Genomic DNA, 22,731 nt, shown 5'->3' on the forward strand with positions numbered 1-22,731 from the left:
CCAGTGCTGGGCAGGGGCAGATGGTGTCCTGCAGGTCACTCACACCCTGGGGGGCTGCAGGCACAGCACACATGCCCCGTGGTGGCCTTGGGCCGTGGAGCACAGAGAGCAGCAGCCCTGGCTCTGGTGCCCTGGTGCTGCTGCTGCCACAAGATGGGGATGTTGCTCACGCAGCCATCGCTGGAGCTGCACCTGCGTGGATGCCCTTCCTCCTCCTCCTCCTCGTTCCCCCAGCGTGGGGCTCTGCCCTGCTGCCTCTCTTACAGCACACACATGGGGTGTCCCTGCTCCAGTTCTGTGAGGAATGACCCCGTTCCTCATGCAATTCCTGACATCAGAGCCTTTCCTGCTGATTTGTCTGCAATATCTTCCCTGTCCCACCCCACACAGAGCATTTCCTTCCCTCCTGTCACCCCCACAGGATGCTGTGCCACACATCAGGACAATGCACTGAACATCCTCCTCAGAGAGACCCCAGCACACAAAGTGACCCGTGGTGTGTGAACTGGGTGCCTCTGACACAGCCCTGAGCCCTGCAGGAAACCCTACAACCATCATCCTCCTCTGAGGAAGGCTCTGAGACCAATGCCATGGGTCTTTGGCTCCTGGCATCCCTGTTTTGCTCCCTGATCCAACTCCAGCAACAAGCAATGGTTCCTTGAAGCAGCTTCACTCTCTCAGTGAGGCTTTGTGAGGAATGGCTGTTCAGCCCCTCAGTCCCCCAAACCCTCTGGGACCTCTAAAGTTGAGTCAGGGAAAGGGCTCAAGGAAGAGAGGAAGGAAAACCAGGGGGCCAGGGGCTCCTCACCTTGCTCTGGGAGTTCACAGCTTTTGCTGCTGATGAAATCCAGATGGACCTTAAAATAAACTCTGCACTGTTCCCCTCTCCCCTTTACGTCTCTTTTTGAGAAACAAAAAATACCTTGGCAGGGGAAACGTGTGTTTCCCTGCACAAAGAAAGAGCCATTCATCTGTGAGCATTTACCAGGGCTGGGTTCACCCAAGAGCTCCAGGCAAAACTCTCTCCTTGTGCCCACCACAGGGAGCTCACAGGGGGACAGGGACCCTTCTGCACCCTGCAAGGAGGGCTGGAAGAGAGACAGCAAACACCCCAAACACCATTTTCCTCCATTTAGCACCTCAGCAAAGGCAGTTCCTCATTTCCTCCTATTTCTTATTCTATTCCTCACCTCTGGGTCCTTTTTGAGTCTTTCTCATCTGGCCCAGAGAGCAGCTGGCTGTGGGGATTCCCACTCAACAAAACTCCCTCAGGGACTCTGCCCATACCCATGGTGACCTCCTGTCCTCCAGGGGGACATTACTGTGAGCCAAGACCTCTAAAAGCTTTATTAGGAGGGCTTATAATTATATTGACCTGATAACTGAAATTCACTAACTGGCTTTCTAGGTGAAAGCACCTCGGGGAAAGCTCTGGACAACATTCCTGCTATTAAGGCAAGTGGAATGAGGGGGAGCAAGATTGCTTTGGGGCTGTCCATGGGATTTATAGCCTCTCATTCCTTCACTGCTGGGCCACATCCATTTTCTTTGATGGTAATGCTGGAATGGTGCATATGAGGCAGAGGGGTTGGGAGCCATCAGTGTGTTCTCAGTATCTTGGAGACACAAGAGGCCTGAGCCATTTCTTAGCAGCAACATCATGCCTAAAAAACCACCTCTGGCTTAGAGAAACAAGCTGGGGCTGAGCAACAGGCACAGCTCAACTTTCCTGTCATCTCCCAGTGACATTTGGATCTCCTGCCTCAAATCCTTGCTCCCCTTTGCCCTGCTCTGTAACACCAGGGGTACACACGAGCCCCAGGCAGGGAGGGGACAAATTGCTCTCTGAAAGGGATGCACAGTGACCAGGGCAGCAGCACCAGGGGAATCCCCATGCCTGGGAGTCAAGCTCCCTCAATAAATCAGAGCTGTGGCCACTGGCATCGGTCCTGTGCTGTCCCTGCATAACCAACCAAGCATCATCTCCTGCACTATGGTGAGTTATGGGCACGTTCCCTAAGCCAAGTGTTCTGTGGGAAGCACACAGGCACTGGCACAGCTCAAACCCACCTGCCATGGGTGGGAGAGGTGGCAGAAGGCCCTGGAGAGACCCCCAGTGTCTCTGACTTCCCACTCCCACCATGTCTTGCTCAACTTCCCAACTCTGCCCAGGTAAAAAGATGGCAGAAATCGAGATAAGACTGAGGGCTGCCAGAAACATGCCAGGGGGAAGTCGGTCACAAAACCTTTTGCATCTTTTCCTCTTGACATCCATCCACACCTTCACCTTCCCATCCAGAAGCAGACTCAGCTCTTCCTCCCACTCAGCAGCAAGGACCTGAGCCTGATTTTGTGGTCCACACCATTGTGATTCTATTAAACCTCACCTGGATAGCCCTGGGTTGTTCCAGACCCGTATCCCAGGCTGAGGACACACCTGCAAGATATAAGTGTGAGGAAAAATGTGGTTTGGCTTTTTTTGGGGAAAACCTCACTCATTCCCCAGAGAGAAGCAACTGCAATGCTTTTATTTGGGTTTGTTTTATAGAATCCCAGAATGGTTTGGGTTGGAAGGGACCTCAAAGCTCACCCAGTTTCACCCCCTGCCATGGGCTGGGACACCTTCCACTGTCCCAGGTTGTTCCAAGGCCCATCCAACCCAACAATTCTAAGGATGGGGCAGCCACAGCTTCTCTGGGCACCCTGTGCCAGGGCCTCCCCACCCTCACAGGGAAGAATTTCTTTCTAATATCCAATCTAACCCTACTTTTTGCCAGTTTGAAGCTTTTCCCCTTTGCCCTGTCACTCCACACCCTTCTAAACAGCTTCATTTACTTCAACACAGTTTCCTCTCATTCACTCTCTCTCCCTTCAACTTGACTTCTGCCTGCTTCATTTCTCTTTACTCCATTCCACAGAAATTAACTTGAACTTATTATTTCACTCCATCTCGACGGGCACCCGAGCATCCTCCAGAGAGGGAGGGGAAGAGGGAGAAAGGGCAGGGGAAAGGAGAGGGAGAGGAGACACGGGGAGGGGGGGGTGCCGAGCTTTAGAAAATGAACCACAGCAATTAACCACAACTTATGGGACTTAGGCAAAGCGAGCATCCTCCGCAGAGGGAGAAAAATACGGAGAGGGAGGAAAGGAGGAAAAGAGGAAAAGAGGAAGGAAAAGAGCGAGAAGGTGGGGGGTGGGGGGGCGAGCTTTAGAAAATGAACCACAGCAATTAAGCACAACTTATGCGACTTAGACGACTCGAGCATCCTCCGCAGAAGGAGAAAAAGACGGAGAGGGCGGAAAGGAGGAAAAGGGGAAGGAAAAGAGGGAGAAGAGGGGAGGGGGCCCGAGCATCCGCGGCCGCGGGGGGCGGCGGGGGGGCTCGCAGCGCTGCCCATGCACATTCTCTCCGGGCGGCGGCGCGGCTGCTGCCGCTGCTGCGGCCCCGCTGCGCTCCGCTCCGCTCCGCCCGGCCCGGCGGCTCGAACATGGCGACACGGAGCTGCGGCGGCGCCGGCCGTGCCCGCCCGCTCCCCCGCCGCCTGCTGCCGCTGCTGCCGCTGCTGCTGCTGCCTCTGGCCGAGGGCTCCCGCTCGCCGCCGCTGCTGCTCCGAGCGCCGCCGGTCCCCGCAGCCCCCGCCGAGCCCCCGCGGGGCCGCCGCGCCGCGCCGCGCCCGCCCGAGCCCATCCAGGTGTACGGACAGGTGAGCCCGCACCGCGGGGGTGGCGAGGGGCGCACGGCTGGATCAGCCCGTATCCCCCCCTGCAGAACGCTGCATCCATCACCGCGCTCTCCCCATCCTTCCCGGGGGTCGCGGTGGGCACGGAAGGAAGGGTCGGTGCGGGGTTCGCTGTTCTGCTGTGCCCTGGGTTCTGCTGTGCCCCGATCTCTGCTGTGCCCCGAGCTCTGCCCGCATCCCCCCTTGGAGAACGCTCCATCCATCACCGCCCTCTCCCCATCCTTCCCCGGGGGTCGCGGCGGGTCCCGCCTGGGCAAGGAAGGTGCGGGGTTCGCTGCTCTGCTGTGCCCCGATCTCTGCTTTGCCCCGATCTCTGCTGTGCCCCGATCTCTGCTTTGCCCCGGGCTCTGCCCGCATCCCCCGCAGCCGCCGCGCTCGCTCGCCCGCCGCGGTCACGTTCGCCCTGGTACCCGCTGGTAGCCGCGGGCTCGCTGCCGGCGAGATGCGCTCCCGGAGGGAGCAGCCAAGGGCACGCGGCAGGGATTGGGGCCGGGCATCCCCAGCGCCGGGGATGGGGAAGGGGAAGGGACGGCGATTCCCCGCAGGGATGCTGGCCGTGAGCATCGGGAGGACACGGCTGTTGGTGAGGCACCCTGTCCTTCCCCGCCTGGAGGGCTCCCCGCGTGTCCAAGGATCCTCCACCGGCCCTCGGAAAAGAAGGGGAGCGGAGTTGCTCATGGCAGGAAAACACAGAAACTGCTGTTTCTGAAACCTGGCAAGTTTTGCTGCCAGGACCGTGAAGGCTCCCCCTCACCCCTTCTTTTCCATCTCTTCTGGGTGGTGATGGCAAGTGGCACTTGGATTTTCGGCTGGGGAAAGCTTCAGCCTTTTAGAGGTTCTACTTTATTTTTGATGTGCTCATGTGCTGTCTACACTTCACTGCCCTACTTGATCCTCCTTGCTGACACTGCCTGTGTCCCCATCACGTGCCCAAAATGCTGATGGGGAGGGACCAGCCCACGGAGGGACAGGAGAGGCTTTGAGCCTTCAGTGACATCTCCCTTTGCCTCCTTGGATAGTGCTTTCCCCCCGGGTGCTTTATAATTTCCCCTTTTTGCTACTTGTAGGATGAGAAGGAGCTGGTCTCAAGCAGGGCTGGCCCTGGAGCTGCTGGAGAGGCACATGCAGGGCTGGTGCTGCTCCTAAAGCCCTTCTGTTCCCTTGTTTAGGGAAAAGCTGTTCCTCCTCCCCTTGAAAATCTGCTTCGCCTCCTCTACCTCCTCAGCGTTTGGCTGTTTTTAGCATAACACAGCTACCCCATTTTAGAAGAAAACATGACACTTGTCTCTCATCCACGGCAAGACATTGGTGGCACTTTCCCTTCTGTCTCCCCGTGCCTTCTGCCCAGCCCACCTGCCAGGTAGAGAGCTGCTGTGGCAGGAGTGTCCCTGTCACCTGCACACGGAGCTGCAGACCCTGGAGGGTGCAGTAACCCTGCCACCATCCAGGACAGGACTAACAGGAAGCAGTGAGAGTTCAACAGTTTGTCACTGTTCGGGCTTTTCTCATTGCCTCAAGCTACCAGAGGGGATTTGCCTGGGGAATGGAGCTGCTCTCATTGGCAGCAGAGCACACAGCACCCGTTCCTTCCTCTGCTTTGGGGCAGGACACACAGATTTTACAGCCCAGGTGTGTCACCAGGAAGAGTTGCTCGGCACTAAACAACATTTCTGAGTTCTCCCAAGTGCTACAGCGCTTTAAATCAGGGCTCTGCTTTAGTAAAAGGGACAGGAGGGAGCCTGTGTGTCCTAGGCTGGGTTACAGGTCTGACCACACAGGTTCCTAATGCCTGGGAATCCGGAAAAGCCGTGCAGCACCGTGCTCAGGGGTCTCGTGCCTGGTCACAAGCACCCAACAATCCCCGTGACCTCCCTCCCCCAGCTCTCTGGCACTCCAACACCAGCAGAAAATCGTGCAGTCCAAGCACTCCTCTCTCAGGGCCATCAGCATGAGGGGCAGTGCTTGCAGCGAGCATCCCTGTGCCGTGTCACTGCAGTCCCTGATCTGGGACACATCCCGTGCCTTTGGCAGGGCACTCGGCCATATGCTACGCACTGGCTCGTGCCCCAAAACTCCCTGCCCTTCCCTGGCCCTCCACTGTGCTCCTGAAGCAGGCTGGTGGGACAGCAGAGAGCCAGGCTCAGCCCAGGGGCAGGGGAAAGCAGGGTTTGCTGCTGGGGTGGGTGATCTCATCGGGGGCAGAGCAGGGACGCATCGCTCTGTCTGGAACCAAGCAGGGGAAGAACATCCAAACCCTTTGTAGCTCCTCAGGAGCCAAACACAGCTTACTCAGCACTGTCAGGAACAGGCTCAGAGCCCTCTTGCCTTGGACACCAAGGCACAAGCACAGGATGTTACTTGGATTTTTATCTGGACCCTGACTGCCGATCACATCCTTGCTGGGCAGGCTGCAGCAAAACTTCCCAGGAACATCACCAAGTAACAGGACCAGCAGCCTAACCCCCTCTGTGGCTTTTCCTTGTTTTTTCTGACTCTGAAGCAGCAGCAATCAGGAGACCAAATGCCTGACTCTGGAGCTGTCAGCTCTGAGACAGAGCAGGTTTTGTTCCCGTGGGCAGCCCTCACCTCTGTGGGATTGTTGGTGAGGCTTACAATGGACAGACTGTCTGAAGCAGGACTCTGACAGCAGAGAAGCATCCCCAGGGCATGAAAACTTCATCCTCAGGGCCAGCAGGGCTCCCTGAACCCCTTCCACACCTCACCCTGCCCTCCTGCTCCTGGCACGAGCCCCCGGCCCCCAGCCCCATGGCAGGTCTGCCACCCACCCTCCTGTCCCCTCACAACCTTTGTGCTCCTGCCTACACAGCCCTGCTCAGACCTGGAAACAGGGCCTGGCTCCAGGATTTTCCATTTCCATGGAAGCTCCCCACCATCCCACATAAATCCTGGCTGCTGGGTGTGAGCCACATGGACTGCAACAAACAGGGAGAGACCAGCAGCCACTCTGGCTGCCTGTGTGTGCTGGGGACGGGTGTGCTGTGTCATGGCTGTGGCAGACAGAGAGGAAAAATGCTGGGGCAGGAGCCCACATTGGGTCTGCTGGTCCCAAGGGGGAGAGGGGAGTTGTGAGAGCATATCTAACATTTACCTGCAGACATCCCATCCTCTTCTTTGGAAAGGGTTTATCTAAAGCCACCCTTTAAAGCACACAGCTCACAAGAAACCTTTGCCTTAAACCACACTGGGACAGAAGACATCTCTGAGGGCTGGTGGCTCCTGTGGCAGCCACTTCCCTCTCTGCTGCCACTGCAAGGCTTGAGCCTCTCCCTGTGCTCATAACCTGCATGTGGCTGTCTGTCCCCTGAACCAGGGTTAGTGCCTGCCCTAACATCATCTTCCCCTTCTGGGGGGAACTATTTCATTGCTCACAACCTTCCTGTTTCCTGATGATTTACTCCACCCTGCCTTTGAGGTAAAGCACTGAGTTTTCATCATTTCCAGGCCATTTACTGCGACCTGCCCTCCTATCAGCCCACCACTTGACCTTGACCCTGCCCAGCCCTCTGTGCTGATGGAGACCTCGGATAAGCTCCTCTCCAGAGGTGCAGAGCTGGCAGGGAGCCCTGCTGCTCTCAGGGAGGCAGAGGTTGCTCTGCAGGGTGATTCCATCCAGCCCTGGGAGCGCAGACATCAGTCACGCCGCATCGCAATTGAACCGTACTTAATTTTGACCTACTTTACCAGCCTGGCAGAGCCTTCCCAGATCAGACTTTAACCTTCTGGAGGTGCCCTGGGTGGCGACAGTGTGTCCCAGCTGCGTCCTTTTCCTCCTTCTTTGTGTTAGCAGGTCACCCTCCCCACATTGCTGGGTCTTTCATGGCCACCCTGAGAAGGTTTCCCCACTCCTGGCATTTGCTTTTTGCCACAGCTTGATCCCTGGAAGCCACACAGTTCCTGCTCCTGGCACCATGGTGCCTGGGAGAGGTATTTGTGGTTTTATTCATTGTTTTTCCCCTCCAGCAGATTCCTCACAGATCCTGTGAGTGCTGTGGTGTCCCAGGGGCATCGCTCAAGCTTTCCAGAGCTGCAGTGACAAGCTCATGGCGCACTCTGGACCTCCTCTGCAGCCTTCCTCCTTCCTTATGGGGGAGTGAATTTCATCAGCACTTCCCAAATCTGCTGGGGAAGCCTCCATTCCCATCACATCCCTGCCCCTCTATCAATTTAGGAGAGCCCAGGTTGTTTTTGAATTCCTGCCCTGACCTCAATCTTCCTCCTCCCCTACTTTGTCCATTCTCCTGGAAACAACAGCTCAGGGAGAGCTCTCTTGGTGATGGCAGAGAGAAAACAAGCCCTGCAAGCAGATGATTCCAGTATTAACTAAATTAACACGGGGCCTGGCACTCTCCGAAATGAGTCACCCGTGTTTCATATCAATGATTTCAGACCCTGGCATTTCCAGTCCAAGCCACAAGCAGCGCCACGGCAGGCACAGGCTGTGCTCTGAGCTCCCAAGGCAGGGCTGGAGCAGATGCTGGGGAGCAGAGCAGAAGGTGCAGTAATGGAGCTTTAGCAGGAGCAGGAACGCGGCGTGCCCGCAGCACCCATGGCACTCTGGGCTGGCTCTTGCGTCAGCCCCGCCGGGGGGCAGGGAATGGGGACAGCAGCCCTGCCACTTGTCCCCTGCTGCTTCCAGAGAGCTGCAGTCACAGCACCTTTTCTTTTCCTGCCCTGAGCTATCCAGGCTTTGCCTCTGACCTCTTCTTCAGCCCCATCCTCCTACCCGTTCCTCAGCCCTATTCTCCCACCTACTAGGCACAAAATATTTAGCCCATTCCCCTTCCCCACAGATGTGCTGGCAGCCCTGAAGCCGTGATCTGAGCTGCTGGCAGCACTTGGATGGTTTCAGCAGCTGCTCACAGCCACACAGGACTCTTGCTCTTCACCACCCCTGCTTATCAAACGGCAGTGATAACTTATTAACTATTCCAGAAATCCCCCAGGAACTGCATTTGTTTGTAGGCCACTTTGAGGATGGGGAAAGAGCCCAGTGAGCATGGGAATCTTTGTTCTGCACTCAGTTTACAGCACTGAGCTGTCACAGGGCATCACCTCCCGAGGAACCGCGAGCGCCTGGCTGGAGCTGCAGTCCCAGCCCTCGAGCTGGAGCATTAATCCTCAACAAAGCAAACCCAGGGACACACACAGAGAGCTCCCAAGCCCCCTGGACACCAAGAGCAGCCCCTAATGCTGCCCTGTCACTTGTCACTGCTGTTACAAGCCAGCCAGCACATGATATTTCTGCTGGCAGCTCACCACAGCCAGCAGTGGGATTTCTGCAGCGGGAGGTCACGCTTGCCACACAGAGCAGGGGCTCCAGGGATGGGATTTAGAGTCCTGTGGTGAGGGAAGGGCTGGAGAGCAGCTCCAGAGAGCTGTCCCTGCCAGTCACTCATACCCTGGCCAGCCTGCACCATGCTGGAGCCAGGGGCTTTCACGTTTGTCACATGCCAGGGGTGAATCACCTGCACAACCAAAATCCTTCTCCAAACTCCCAATCTGGGCACAGACAACTAAGAGGGATGTGACAGGAAGGGAAGCTGCTGTTTATGGAGTCAGCACTGCACTCACCCAGGTCTCCTCAATTCCTGACATCCATCACCTCAGCAGGACAGCATTTCCATCTCAGCTCCAGACATTCCCTCTGCCAGCCTAGCCTGGAGCTCTCAGGCTCCAGCTGCATCCCTGAAGCTCATCCCTGCTCTCAGATGGCAGCTCCAGGGGCTTCTTCCATCCCATTCCTGCAGGGCATTCATTTGTTGGAAGACGCTGTTAACAAAGAAATAAATACATAGCAAAGTTAGAAACATTAACTCCATTAACTACAGCTACAAGCAGTCTCTGCTATGTCTTGGCTCCACTTTTCCCCTCCTGGACTTCATTTGGCACTTTACGTATTAGGAGGAGAAATTAGAATTTCATGCATATTTCATATATACTTAATCACTTGGCAAAGACCAAACACTTTCCCATTAAGTGGAATTTATGCTAAATGCTGTTTCCATTAGGCACCAGTCACTGCCTGTTCAGAGGTTACACCAGTTCCCCTGTCAGAGGAGGTGGGGACAGTGTGACAGTGCCACAGCAGCAGGGCAGGGTCCCCAGCCCCAGCCTTATTCCACAGAGCCCATCCTGGTTAATGGGACATCAACTGCTTGGTGCTCCCCTGAGCCACTTGGGTCCCCACAGAGCTCTGCAAGGCAGTAAAAACAAAAGTTTGAGGCTCATAAACCCGACCCAGGGTTGTACAAGCCCTTCCTGGGAGACTTACAGCATCCTTGTGCTGCCTTCTCCTGCTTTACTCCCTCTGGTAAGAGCTTCTCCAGCTGCTCCAAACCTTCCTGCTGAGTGCTCCTCCCTCCTGCCAGGAGCCAAACCTTGTCTGGCTCTAGTTTGTCTTTATATAGGGACTGCCATCCTCCAACTGCCTGAGCTCACCTGGCTCCTCCAGGACTAACAAAGCTCAGCTGGCTCCCCTGAACCCAAACATGTTGCCCCTGGATTTTGGATTTCACTACACTTCTCAAGTCTCCAAAAAGGGATCTTGCTGTCTGCTTTATCTTACAAGAAGAAAAGATACAGAGGTTTACTGTTGAGGTTAAATCAAGGTGCAGATAGGAGTCTCCTCTGGCTTTCCTGCTTTTGAAACTCCAAGGGTCGGATTTCTCATGGAAAAAAAAAAAATAAAAGGAGAAGTACTATTAAAATTGACACTGAGGTAGTAACAAACCCCTCTTGACTGAGAGGATCTAAAGGGCCAAGTTCTGTGTTCCTAACAGTGCCCAGCTCCAGCCTGAGCACAGCTGGTCACCCAAAAAGCTGCACCCAAAATAACCAACAGAGATGTGGGAGATTTAAACGGGGTTATTCTGCTTCCAGAGCAGGGGAGGGGGGCTGGGAGCACAGTGATTCCACACCCGAGGCTGGCTGAGTGAGCAGCATCCCTGCATCCTCAAACAGCGTTGCTTCCTTTTAATTATTTTTTTTTAATCTTTTAATTTTTTTTTTCATCTGGCGGGCACGCAGGGCTCAGCTGCCTGTGGCTGCTGCTGCTGCCTGACCTAAATCTGCATCCATAGCTGGGAGCTCTGGCAGGGTTTGCCCGGTGTGGCGGTCCCTGCTGGGGATGATCCAGAGCCCAGGGGATGCTCCAAAGCCATGGAGATGGTCCAGAGTCCAGGGGGATGCTGCAGAGCCTTGGGGGATGCTCCAGAGCCCCAGGGGATGCTCCAGAGCCCTGGGGGATGGTCCAGAGCCCTGGGGATGCTCCAGAGCCATGAGGATGGTCCAGAGCCCTGGGGGATGCTCCAGAGCTCTGGGGGATGCTCCAGAGCCATGGAAATGGTCCAGAGCCCCAGGGAATGCCCTAGAGCCCTGGGGATGCTCCAGAGCCATGAGGATGGTCCAGAGCCCTGGGGATGCTCCAGAGCCATGAGGATGCTCCAGGGCCCTGGGGATGCTCCAGAGCCATGAGGATGGTCCAGAGCCCTGGGGGATGCTCCAGAGCTCTGGGGGATGCTCCAGAGCCCCGGGGGATGCTCCAGAGCTATGGAAATGGTCCAGAGCCCCAGGGAATGCCCTAGAGCCCTGGGGATGCTCCAGAGCCATGAGGATGGTCCAGAGCCCTGGGGGATGCTCCAGAGCTCTGGGGGATGCTTCAGAGACCAGGGGATGGTCCAGAGCCCTGGGGGATGCTGCAGAGCCATGGAAATGGTGCAGAGCCCCAGGGAATGCCCCAGAGCCCCAGGGGATACTCCAGAGCCATGAGTATGTTGCAGACCCCTGGGGGATGCTCCAGCCCCGGGGGATGCTCCAGAGCCCAGGGGATGCTGCAGAGCCCCAGGGGATGCTTCAGAGCCCCAGGGGATGCTGCAGAGTCCAGGGTAATACTCTAGAGCTCAGGGGGATGCTCCAGAGCCCAGGGGATGCTGCAGAGCCCTGGGGGATGCTCCAGCCCCGGGGGATGCTGCAGAGCCCTGGGGGATGCTCCAGCCCCGGGGGATGCTCCAGCCCCGGGGGATGCTCCAGAGCCCTGGGGATGGTCCAGAGCCCCAGGGGATGCTCCAGAGCCCCGGGTCATGCTCCAGCCCCGGGGGATGCTCCAGCCCCGGGGGATGCTCCAGAGCCCTGGGGGATGCTCCAGAGCCCTGGGGGATGCTCCAGCCCTGGGGGATGCTCCAGCCCCGGGGGATGCTCCAGCCCTGGGGGATGCTCCAGCCTCGGAGATGTTTCAGCCCCAGGGGATGTTCCCTGCAGGGGCTGGGGTCAGTTCTCTTTCTCCTCCTTGTGAGCCTGTTGCATAAGAAGGATTTGGGGGTTTCTCCTTGGCTCTCCCCCCCATCTTCTCCCAGAATAAAGACCTTGTTTTTCCAAGTGTTTCTCTTGCTGGAGGTTAAAGCAGCCCCTTCTTGCGGGCGGTGCTGCTGGCTGATCCCAGGGTCAGCCAGTGCTGCAGGGTATCAGCCTAAGCAGGGCTTATCCCTGTATTTTTACAGCTTCCCAAGGCCCCGAGCAGGGGTTAGCAGGCCTGGGCTGAGCTGTGGCGTGCGAGGGCTCAGGCACGCACATCCTCTGCTGCAGGGACCGTCCATCCATCCATCCACAGCCCAGCTGAGCTGCTCCCCCAGCTCCCAGCCTGGCTGTCCCTGCTGGCTGCTGACAGCCACTGAGGGTTTGTCCTGCACTGTCAGCTCCCACTGAGCTGCTGCTGCCAGAGCTTCCCCATAGAAACCAGCCCTGTGCTGGCACATACAACACACACAGTCCAGAATGACAGGACTGTGCATGGTTCTGTGTGTGCTGGAATCACAGAATATCCTCAGCTGGAACCCTTGGCTCTGCACAGACACCCCAACAGTCCCACCCTGGGCATCCCTGCACTGTCCAAATGCTCCTGGAGCTCTTGGGGCTGTGCCCAGCACTCTCTGGGTGAAGAACCTTTCCCTGATTTCCAGCTAAACCTCCCCTGAAACAGCTCGAGGCAGTTCCTCGAGCCCTGCCACTGCTCAAGGGATCAGTGCCTCCTCTCTGTTTCCCTGTGGTCTCATCAGCCTGGATTTGAAAACACTTCTCAATCCTTGGTTTGAGTTTTCGTTCTCATCATCCCCTGAATACTGTTTGTCTGAGGAAGAATAAAGGAAAAATTACCCTTTTAGGCACATTCTGCCTACATGTTCAGGAGAGATGCTGCTTTCAATGAGTTTTCCCAAATTCTGGTATTTCCAAGGAAGGGTGACATGAGTGGATGTTTGCTGTCCCTGTGGGTGAGGCTGTGACTCAGGGTGTCCTTTTCCTTGGCATTGCAGGTCAGCCTCAATGATTCCCACAATCAGATGGTCGTTCACTGGGCAGGAGAGAAGAGCAACGTGATTGTGGCCTTGGCCAGGGACAGCCTGTCCTTGCTGGGTCCCAAAAACAGTGATGTAAGTAACACACCCTGGCCCTCTCCAGCTGCACCTTCTCTTCTGGGCCTGGCAAGGTGATGGTGGCTGCTGAGCTACAGCCTGACTTGCTCTTGTGTCCTGAGAAACACAAAAAAGTCCCACAAGTTTGGGTTCAGTGGCACAAAAATATTAAATATCCTCTGTGCTGCCCCATGGGCTCAAGGCATGGTTGGCAAAATCTCAAAACTTTCCCTGCTTTGTAGTTTACTGAGTTTTCACCAAATCTGACAGAAGGGAGCTCAGAACTTTGTGCTTCTCATTGTGGGGCTTCTCCTTTGCAGGTTTATGTGTCCTATGACTATGGGAAGAGTTTTAAGAAGATTTCGGAGAGGTTCAGCTTCGATGGGGGGAACAGCAGTGAGGTGGCCATCGCCCAGTTCTACCACAGCCCAGCTGACAACAAGAGGGTGAGGGGGACGTGGCAGCTGGGCCTTTATCCCTCCTGTCCCAGGGAGCCTGGACACCCTGGGCTGTCCCTGGGACAGAGGTGGCATGTGCCACTTCTTATAGGGCTTGGTGATGCTCAGTGTGGGAGAGGGGAGGCTGGGACAGCCTAATTCTTCTCCTCCAAAGTTTGCCCTCCCAAAGGCTCCCCTGGGATGAACCAGGGAAAACCAGACCTTCATTCCTGCCAGCCTGAGCTCTGCTCTGACCTCCTCTTCTCCCCTCTTCCTCCACTCCCAGTATATCTTCGTGGACGCCTTCGCCCCGTACCTGTGGATCACCACTGACTTCTGCAACACCATCCAAGGCTTCTCCATTCCCTTCAGAGCAGCAGACCTCCTCCTGCACAGCAGGAGCCCCAACCTCCTCCTGGGCTTCGACAGGTCTCACCCTAAAAAACAGGTGGGGAAGCAGCATCCCACCCTTGCCCTGCTGTGATGTCCTTGTGGCCTTTTTGTCCCCCACAGCTGAGAACCACTGTGTCTCATGCCAGGGATTCATGCTTTGGCCATTCAGGGTGTCTGATCTCACAGGCAGAGCTGTCCAAATCAGCCAGGACACCCCCTTCCCTACACTCTGTCTTGTTCTTACCTCTGGAGAATGAGGATATAATACCTGCAGGCTGCCTGTCTGATTTCCCTTCCTTTTTCCTCCATCCACTGCTCCCAGCCACATCCATCACCCCAACTATCGTGGTCATAACTCACCACAGAGCACTGGCAGCTGAGGCAGGATGACCTCTGCAGTGTTTCATGTGGGCCTGTGGTTTGGCTTTGGGTCTTGAATAACAAATTGCTGCTTGAATACAAACACTTTTTTTTTTTTTTCCCTCTGGAGCTGTTGGGTAAAGATTGAAAATAGTTACAGCACCTTCAGATAGATTCAGTGAGTAAAACCTGGAGGTGAAACAGTGGGAAATCCTTGTAGAAGGCTAAAGGACAGGTTTGTTTGTTTGGGTTATTATGTTAGGAAAGTTGCTGTTGCTCCAGGAGCTGCCACGTGAGAAGAAGTCATGAGAGCCATGGATGGACACATTGGGTCACTTGAAGGATTGGGTCTGTTTGTGTCCCAGTCCCACTGGCATCTCTCACCTTTGTTGTTGCAGCTCTGGAAATCAGATGACTTTGGCCAGACCTGGATAATGATTCAGGAGCACGTGAAGTCCTTTTCATGGTATGTGTTGCACCCAGCTCCTGTCTGCTCTCACTCCTCACTTTTTGCACTGTGAAAAACAAGAACCTCGGTACTGGGTGTGTCCAGCCCTGCCCTCTCACACTGCACTGTGGGATGTGTTGTAATCCAATATCCAAGAGGTATAAGGAATGGTTTGTCCTAAAACCCCTGTAAATGTCCCATAGTTTAACCCTTCCTCTCTGTTTCTATCCCATTGGCGGAAGGCAAATGCTTCCTGTCTGCCCTTCTCATAGAAAAAGAAATAGAGAGTGCAGGATAGTAAGAGTTCTAAGAGGTAGGAGAGAGAGAGAAGTAAGAGAAGGAAGTTAAGAGAGCAAAGTAAGAGAGTGATTTTCCTGTTTACAATACAATAAATCTTCTTCTATGTTGAATATTCTAAATTCCACTGACCAATCTAATACAAGATACAAATCCTATAGCATTTACATACAGCCTATAAGAATCATTACATTACCATCATGTGTTATACTTTAAACCCTAAATACTACTCTTTGGACCCTTTCTGCCAAGCTAACAGGGTCTTCTCTGACCTTTGGACCATTGTTCTATCAAGAGGGGATTACTTTTGGCCAGCCATCCTCTTGCCTTCTAGCTATTTACTAACTAAGGTTTGGTATCTCAAAGATGGCTTTCATTTCAATCTCGCTTGTGCTTTCCATATTTTCAAAACCCTTTGCTAGGCAATCATATTCATAAGGTTTTCCTGATTCATCCTTCCCAACACATCTCCTTGCTCCTGCTGCCTTCTGCAGTCCCACCACGTCCCCTCTGTCCTCCCCAGGGGGGTTGAGCCCTACGACAAGCCCAGCACGGTGTACATCGAGCGGCACGAGCCCTCGGGGGCCTCCACCGTCATCCGCAGCACCGACTTCTTCCAGAGCCGCGAAAACAAGGAGATCATCCTGGAAGATGTCGAAGATTTCCAGCTCAGGGACAAGTACATGTTTGCAACCAAGTCTGTGGTGAGTGGATTCACCGCTGAGGGGTTGGTGTGCTGCAGAACCACAGCCAGGGGTGGTGCCGCTCCCTGCTGCACCTCCAGACCTTGTCACAGAGGTGTCACCCAGCCTGCCAGCACTGCCACCCCCTGTGGGCTCACAGCAGTGGCTGCCAGCAGTGTTTCCATACCCAATCCAGAAGTAGGTCAGGCTGCAGAGGGCTGGGACACGGGAAAAAACCCACAGGATGGCTGGGAAGGACGTGGGGAGGGGATGGCAGGGGAAGGGGATGTGGCCCGGCAGCTCGGTGGTTAAATCTGCCGCTTGTCAGAGCAGATTACCATCAAACGTGAACCAGGTCCAAGCAGCCTAATGTGCTTCAGCCTGGAAAGAAAGCTGCATTTTCAGTCTGCTTTGCTAAGAAAAGAGGATGTGGGTGAGCAAAAGTGATCTTTTGGTCCCTCTGCAGCCGCAGCCTCTCGGTGGTTTTCACAGTTCTCAGACAAATTCGAACAAACCTGAAAGAAAGCAAGAAAGTGTCTGTGTTCCCTCTGAGGGCCTTTCTAGATTAGAAACAGCATCAGAGGGATAAACTCCTGATCCTTCTAGAATTTAAGGAACAGCTTTCTTTTCAGAAGATGCACTTCTCCCCTGCAGCTGCCATTGAGTGTTTTAAGAAGGAACCCTTTATTTGGGTTTTTTAACCCTAAAAGGGTTAAAAAGGAACCCTTTTCTTAGGGGTGACTGCTGGCAGAACCAGGGAGTGTCACCTCCAGCCCCCTGAGAGGGCACAGCAGTGTCTGACAGAGGCAGGGAACATTTGCAGAGCAATTTCAGCTTCTCACAAATGTCCCTTGCAGGTAGTACAGCCTGTAACTCCCAGGGCCCGGCCCCTTGGCGCTGTGCCTGCTCTGTGGTTTGCAAGAGATTTTATCCAGGGCTCGGTGCTGGTGTAGGGTGAAGCACTGGGGGTGCTTTGTGTCTGTGCAGAGCAGCCACTGAGCTCAGGGACAGCATCCTGAAAGCATGAGGAGGGTTTGGGCTCCATTTGGGGGTGCTTTGGAGATCTTTTTTCTGCTTCTGGAGCACTCAGGGGCCACCAGGCAGCACGCTCTGCTTCCTCCTGCAGCTGTAATGACTAAACATCAATAAAATCACCCGTGTTCACAGCACTGCTGGGAAACACTGAGACAGAGGGAGGCTGGCTGCAAACCCCTCGCTTGGGAATCACATCCCCAGGTCTGGAATGAGGCATTTGCCGCCAAGCCTGGCCACAGCAGGGGCTGTGGAGAGGACAGGCTGGGTGGCAGCAGCGCCCAGGGCTCTGACTTCTGCTCCTTTCCGTGGGAGGCACGGTTGCTTAGTGATACACAGCCTGGGGAAAAAGAGAAAAAAAAAAACCCAACAAAAAACCAGGCCGCTTATTTTTGGAGCCTAGATCTGGGTTTAGGTCCTCACCATTGCCATCCTGTATGAAATAGGTTGCCCCCAGCTTTTTCACTTTCTTGGCTTCGCGCTGGCACCTTTTCATTTTTGCACAAATCGGTAAAAATAGGAAGGAAGGGACAGTGTGCTCTGAGGAAAAAGGAGGAATTAAAACCAGTCCCTGACTGTCCAGGAAGGACAGTTTATCTCCTTGCTGAGCCCAGGTGTGGCAATTTAAACCCTGAGTGGGGATCATTTCTCCCAGCTGCCACGCTTTGCCCACATGCAGGGAGGGAGAAGTCCCAGGCACTGGGTGATCCCAGTGGAGATGAGGGTGATTTTGGGGGGTGAGAGCCTCTCCTAACGTGTCCCTGTGCTCTGCACAGCGTTTGCTTGGCAGCTCACAGCCACCCTCGGTCCAGCTCTGGGTCTCCTTCAACCGCAAGCCCATGCGGGTGGCACAGTTCGTTACCAAGCATCCAATTAAGGTAAGTGGTGCTTCCCGAGCAGCCTCCCAGCTCCCTGCCTTGCCAAGGACACCCTGCGCTGTCAGCAGCAGCTCCAGATGCTGCAGGAGTGGCAAGGGACCTCGTATGACCCTGCTGGGGGGTGGCAGAACAAAGGCTCATGTTGGGATGATCTTGTGGTTTACATGATGGACAGTCACTGGGGATGGGGGCTGGCAGCAAAGCCCAGATCAGAGGGGCTGATCCCACTGCTCTGACTCTGCTTTTGGGGACTTTACCTCTTCCCATGGTGTGGGGTGAACTAGCATGACCTGGAGCATCCAATTCTTGCAGGCTGAGGAAGCCCAGGGCACCACCAGGGCTTTCAAAGAGTCCCTGATCCTTGGACCAGACATGCCATGGTGTCCTCAGGCTGGTGGGGATGAAGAAGGGCACAAGATGCAAATTCTTGGTGCTTGGCAGAGCGGTGGGGTGCACTCCCAGCCTCAGAGATCCAGCACACATGGGGCCTGGCAACCAATTATGCTTCTAGGGGGTTTTGCAAGGCAGAGGATGGGAATCACTGTGGGGGAACACAACAGAAAAAGCAAAGTGAAGATTTTCCACCTGCTGAGTGGAAAAAATACTAAAAGCTGTAAGCAAGCTAAGAGAGAATTTAACCAGCCTGTGTGTAAACCATGCACACACACATGAAGCCTGTTCTTCGTGTCCCAAAGGAATATTACATTGCTGATGCCTCGGAGGACCAGGTGTTCGTGTGCGTCAGCCACGACAACAACCGCACCAACCTCTACATCTCGGAGGCAGAGGGCCTGAAGTTCTCCCTGTCTCTAGAGAATGTGCTCTACTACAGCCCAGGGGGAGCTGGCAGCGACACCTTGGTCAGGTAAGACAGGACTCACCCGATGGCGAGTGAGAACATCCACCAAACTCTGTGATTTTTGGCTGGATCAACGCGTTACCTTTGCCTGACAGCCCCCCACATCCCCAGACTTAGGTGGAAAGGCTTCAATTTCCATTCCACTGGCCCCACAGGTACTTTGCCAACGAGCCCTTCGCGGATTTCCACCGCGTGGAAGGCGTGCGGGGCGTGTACATCGCCACGCTGATCAACGGCTCCTTCAGCGAGGAGAACATGCGCTCCGTCATCACCTTCGACAAGGGCGGCACCTGGGAGCTGCTCCAGCCCCCGGCCCAGACCCGCTACGGGGAGCACATCGACTGCCAGGTACCACAGGGCGGGTGGGACGGCAGGAAAACCCCCAAAAGAGGCATTTGGGAACCTGGTTTGTTAGCGATGGGCTTGGCAACCTCAGATCTTGTCACTCTACGGAAAAAGAGCAATGCCACCACCAAGGAGTCCCTCCTTGCCTTCCCAAGAAGAAAGGCATCCTGCTTTGCCCAGACAGGATGAGGGGTGGATGTTTGTCCTGGTTTGAAAGACAGGTGTCTGCCAATAAAGGCAGAAGCTTCTCTTTGAAATGGAGAATGTAAACTCCCTCTCTCCAAATTATTATTATAATTTCGAAATTAAGGGGCTCTCAGGTAAAGATAGGGGAATTAGGAATAATAGTTCTTTACTAGGAAAATTAAAATAGAAATGCAGTATTACAAAGAACAATCCCAGACCCTGCCAGAGTCAGAATCCAAGCTGACACCCGTCAGTCAGTCAGGGTGTTGGCACAGTCCCATTCAATGGTGGCTGCATCCTCCTGCAGTGGCAGATGTGGTTCAGCTGGAGCAGTGCTCCTGGAGAAGGTGCAGTTTCCTCTGAAGCTCCAGGGATGATGTGGAAAGGTCTGGTTTTCCTCTGGAATGCAGTGGAAAGAAGGTTCCTTGGTGTCCAAAATCTCAGTTTTTATCTGGGTAGGAAAGGCTTGGCTCCTCCCCTGGCTGGAGCATCTCCCAGTGGGATGATGGAATTTTATCAGTCATGCACTGGGACTCACTGGCCATTAACAGGAGATATCTCCTGGAGGGAGGATGGGCTGTGGAAAGATAAAGATGATTGCCCAGCTGGTTTAAAGATGGCCCATTAGCAGAGGATATCTCTCACAGAAGATAAGGGTCACTGCCCCACCCGGCTGCAACAGCTGGTGATGGAATACACATTTCTGGCCACTTCAATGTTAATCCACTGTTCTGCTTCCCCAGCTGTCCCAGGGCTGCTCTCTCCACCTGGCCCAGCGCCTGAGCCAGCTGCTGAATTTCCAGCTGCGCAGGATGCCCATTCTCTCCAAGGAGTCAGCGCCAGGACTGATCATTGCCACTGGTACTGCTTTTCCCTTGGCTTGGGGGGTGTTGTTGGCAGGCAGTATTTCGTTTGTACAGGCAGGTAACAAAATGCAATTAAATGGTGCGTTTTGCTGTACTCTCTCTGCTGCAGCCCCGTGCAGTAATTACAGAATGAGCATTTCACTGCAGCTCAGAGATGTGAGAAACCTGCTCTGTTCTGATCCTCTTTCCTGATCCTCGTGAAGGGCTTCTTGAAGATTCAGAAATTCCTGTTTGTCTCGCTCTGTTACTGAAGAACGCACACATTTTGTTTAATCATGTTTGTAGCCATGGGTTTTTCCCCCATCTGCTTTTGAAACTTGTAATAGTCCTTGAAATATTTGCTTTTGAAGGGATTAATTTATAGTGTGAAAAATCATCTTCTCAATCACAGATAAAAATAGTTTGGAGGTGCCTGGCTTCCTTTTAAGCAATCACTTTGCATTGCTCAAGAAGAATGATTTCTCCCATTCTCCCAGGCTCTGTTGGCAAGAACATGGCAAGGAAAACCAATGTTTATGTCTCGAGCAGTGCTGGAGCAAGGTGGAGAGAGGTAAGGCTGCTCTTACACCTGGAAGAGGAAGAATTTTGGCAGCAATATTGATGAGTTCATTAAAGGTGATTTCATATTAATCCAAAGGCTGGAAGGTGCTCAATGCCTTAAAATGAGAGAAAAAGGTTTTTGGATGAAGGAACAGGCATGGGTTGGTTGGAGATTAATCTGTGGTGTAAGAGGTGGATTCAGACACAGGAGAGCTCCCTCCTCTATTTTTCCTTTACACCTGGCAGGACTTTTCCTCAGCAGAGGTCATTTCCAATGAGAGTGTGAGAGTGTTTGAAGAGGCTCTGGATCCTTCCAGAAAAATGGGATGCTGCCCTCGGTTTATGGGGAGTTTGCTGCTGTTTACTGAGTGGATGTTCTGGTCTGTGGCAGTGTTTGTGGTCTGCCTGTGCACACTGCAGCCAGTGTAATGTGGTATTCCAACATCTGCAAGCTATTTAATCCTGGGAACTGAGCAGCCTCCTTCTCCCCCTGCGAGTGAGGTCTGGGCAGCTGCAGTGGTGCTGGGGACAGGCCACAGGTCTGGCTGATGCCAAAGGTGGTTCAGAGGCTGCTCCTGGCTCCAAAACCCAGCTGGAGAGCAGCTGTGGGGACCCTGCAGCCAGGCAGGAGCTGACAGATGGGGCAGGGTATCCAAAACCAGACTTTCAGGTGCCAAACTGCACAGGTTTGCCTTGGACTGAGTTAAAACATTTCGAGGAAGTTCTGAGCTCCTGACTGATCTTTGTATCATGAGCAGCGGTGCAGAATGACCCAGCAGTGGAGCTGAGCAGCACCACAACTCCTCCTGCTCAGCTCTGGCCAGCAGCAGGCTGAGAGCTCACTGCTCTGAGATCACTGGGCTGATTTCCCAGCCCAGAGGAGAAAGGAGCAATGCTTTCAGTGCCCTGTGTGAGAACGTCCCCAAGTGTGACAGCACGTCCTGTGAGCAGGGTCTGGCATGGACGTGCTCCCTGTTTTCATCCTGAGCTGCTCTGGGCTCCCTGGATGGGAAAGCAAAGCTGATTGTGTGCTGGAGGTGTAAATGAGCATGAAATCCAAGCTGTTTGTCATGGATGGATGGATGGATGGATGGATGGGTGGATGGATGGATGGATGGATGGATGGATGGATGGATGGATGGATGGGTGGATGGATGGATGGATGGATGGATGGATGGATGGATGGATGGATGGATGGATAAATCTCCAGGGCTTGTTTCTGCATGCCATGGCCCCACTTCTCTCTGAATATTCACAAGACCTTCCACAGCCTGAGAAGTAACTTCTCTGCAGTCCTGGGGAGGCCACGAGTCACTGCTGAGTGTCAGGAAAGCCTCACAGAGGTGACAAATGAGAGGAGGAGTGATGGACTCTGGTTTTGTGTCATGGCACTTCTTCCACTGATTCTTGCTGTGTGCAGAGCACAGGAGAAGCAGAGTCCAGGGCTCAGGGCAGCTCTTACACACATCTCTTAGGGGAAATGGGCTGGCTATTCTCATCTGCAGATGGTGTCACATAAGCGCTTGAGTCTCCTGTGCCTCCAGATACTTGATTTGGCCAAGGCTGAAGCATTAGCTTGGATCAGGCAGAGTTTCTGACACAGCCATTTTCCCTTCATTCAGCACAGCTCTGATCACCCCTCAGCACTGTCTCTCTTCCAGGCACTGTCTGGACCCCACTACTACACCTGGGGTGACCACGGTGGAATTCTGGTGGCCATCGCCCAAGGCACCGAGACCGACCAGCTCAAGTGAGTGTCAGGGCACAGGGACTGCCTCTGGTGCTGGGGCTGGGAGGCAGGGAGTGCCCTGCAGCAGGCAGGACATGCCCCTGGCATCTCTCCCAGTCTCCTTTTTTGTGCAGGTACAGCACAAATGAAGGGGAAACCTGGAAAGTCTTCACGTTCTCGGAGAAGCCGGTGTTTGTGTACGGCCTCCTGACCGAGCCCGGTGAGAAGAGCACCATCTTCACCATCTTTGGCTCCTACAAGGAGAATGGCCACAGCTGGCTGATCCTGCAGATCAACACCACTGATGTGCTGGGTAAGGGGACAGTGGCATAGCCATCTCTGGGGTGGCTCTGCAGGTGGCAGAGAGGGCATCTCCCCATGCCCTGTCCCAAGTGTCTCATGTCTGGCTGAAGGCACTCGTGTGCCCTGTGCTCTCCCTGTATTCCTTCCCTCCTCACTGAGGAATTTGTTGAAAAGGAAAGGGAAAAAAAAAATTTCTTCTGAAGGCTTGTG

The 22,731-nt window shown here is 54.4% G+C and overlaps 1 protein-coding gene across 2 annotated transcripts in view; it reads left to right on the forward strand.

The window, feature by feature from the left end:
- The first annotated feature begins 3,482 nt into the window (after positions 1 to 3,482).
- SORL1 (sortilin related receptor 1) overlaps positions 3,483 to 22,731 on the forward strand; it is a 51,266-nt gene continuing 32,017 nt past the window's right edge. For both annotated transcript variants that reach the window (XM_056509572.1, XM_056509573.1), the window contains exons 1-13: positions 3,483 to 3,704; positions 13,067 to 13,183; positions 13,486 to 13,611; positions 13,889 to 14,050; positions 14,754 to 14,821; positions 15,624 to 15,804; positions 17,592 to 17,693; positions 18,389 to 18,558; positions 18,708 to 18,900; positions 19,827 to 19,944; positions 20,426 to 20,499; positions 22,151 to 22,239; positions 22,353 to 22,531. In XM_056509572.1, the coding sequence (XP_056365547.1) occupies positions 3,489 to 3,704; positions 13,067 to 13,183; positions 13,486 to 13,611; positions 13,889 to 14,050; positions 14,754 to 14,821; positions 15,624 to 15,804; positions 17,592 to 17,693; positions 18,389 to 18,558; positions 18,708 to 18,900; positions 19,827 to 19,944; positions 20,426 to 20,499; positions 22,151 to 22,239; positions 22,353 to 22,531 (1,795 nt within the window). In that variant the 5' untranslated portion in view covers positions 3,483 to 3,488. The remainder of the gene's footprint in view (positions 3,705 to 13,066; positions 13,184 to 13,485; positions 13,612 to 13,888; positions 14,051 to 14,753; positions 14,822 to 15,623; positions 15,805 to 17,591; positions 17,694 to 18,388; positions 18,559 to 18,707; positions 18,901 to 19,826; positions 19,945 to 20,425; positions 20,500 to 22,150; positions 22,240 to 22,352; positions 22,532 to 22,731) is intronic.

Source organism: Oenanthe melanoleuca, chromosome 24 (assembly GCF_029582105.1).
Source record: "Oenanthe melanoleuca isolate GR-GAL-2019-014 chromosome 24, OMel1.0, whole genome shotgun sequence".
Classification (NCBI taxonomy): Eukaryota; Metazoa; Chordata; class Aves; order Passeriformes; family Muscicapidae; genus Oenanthe; species Oenanthe melanoleuca.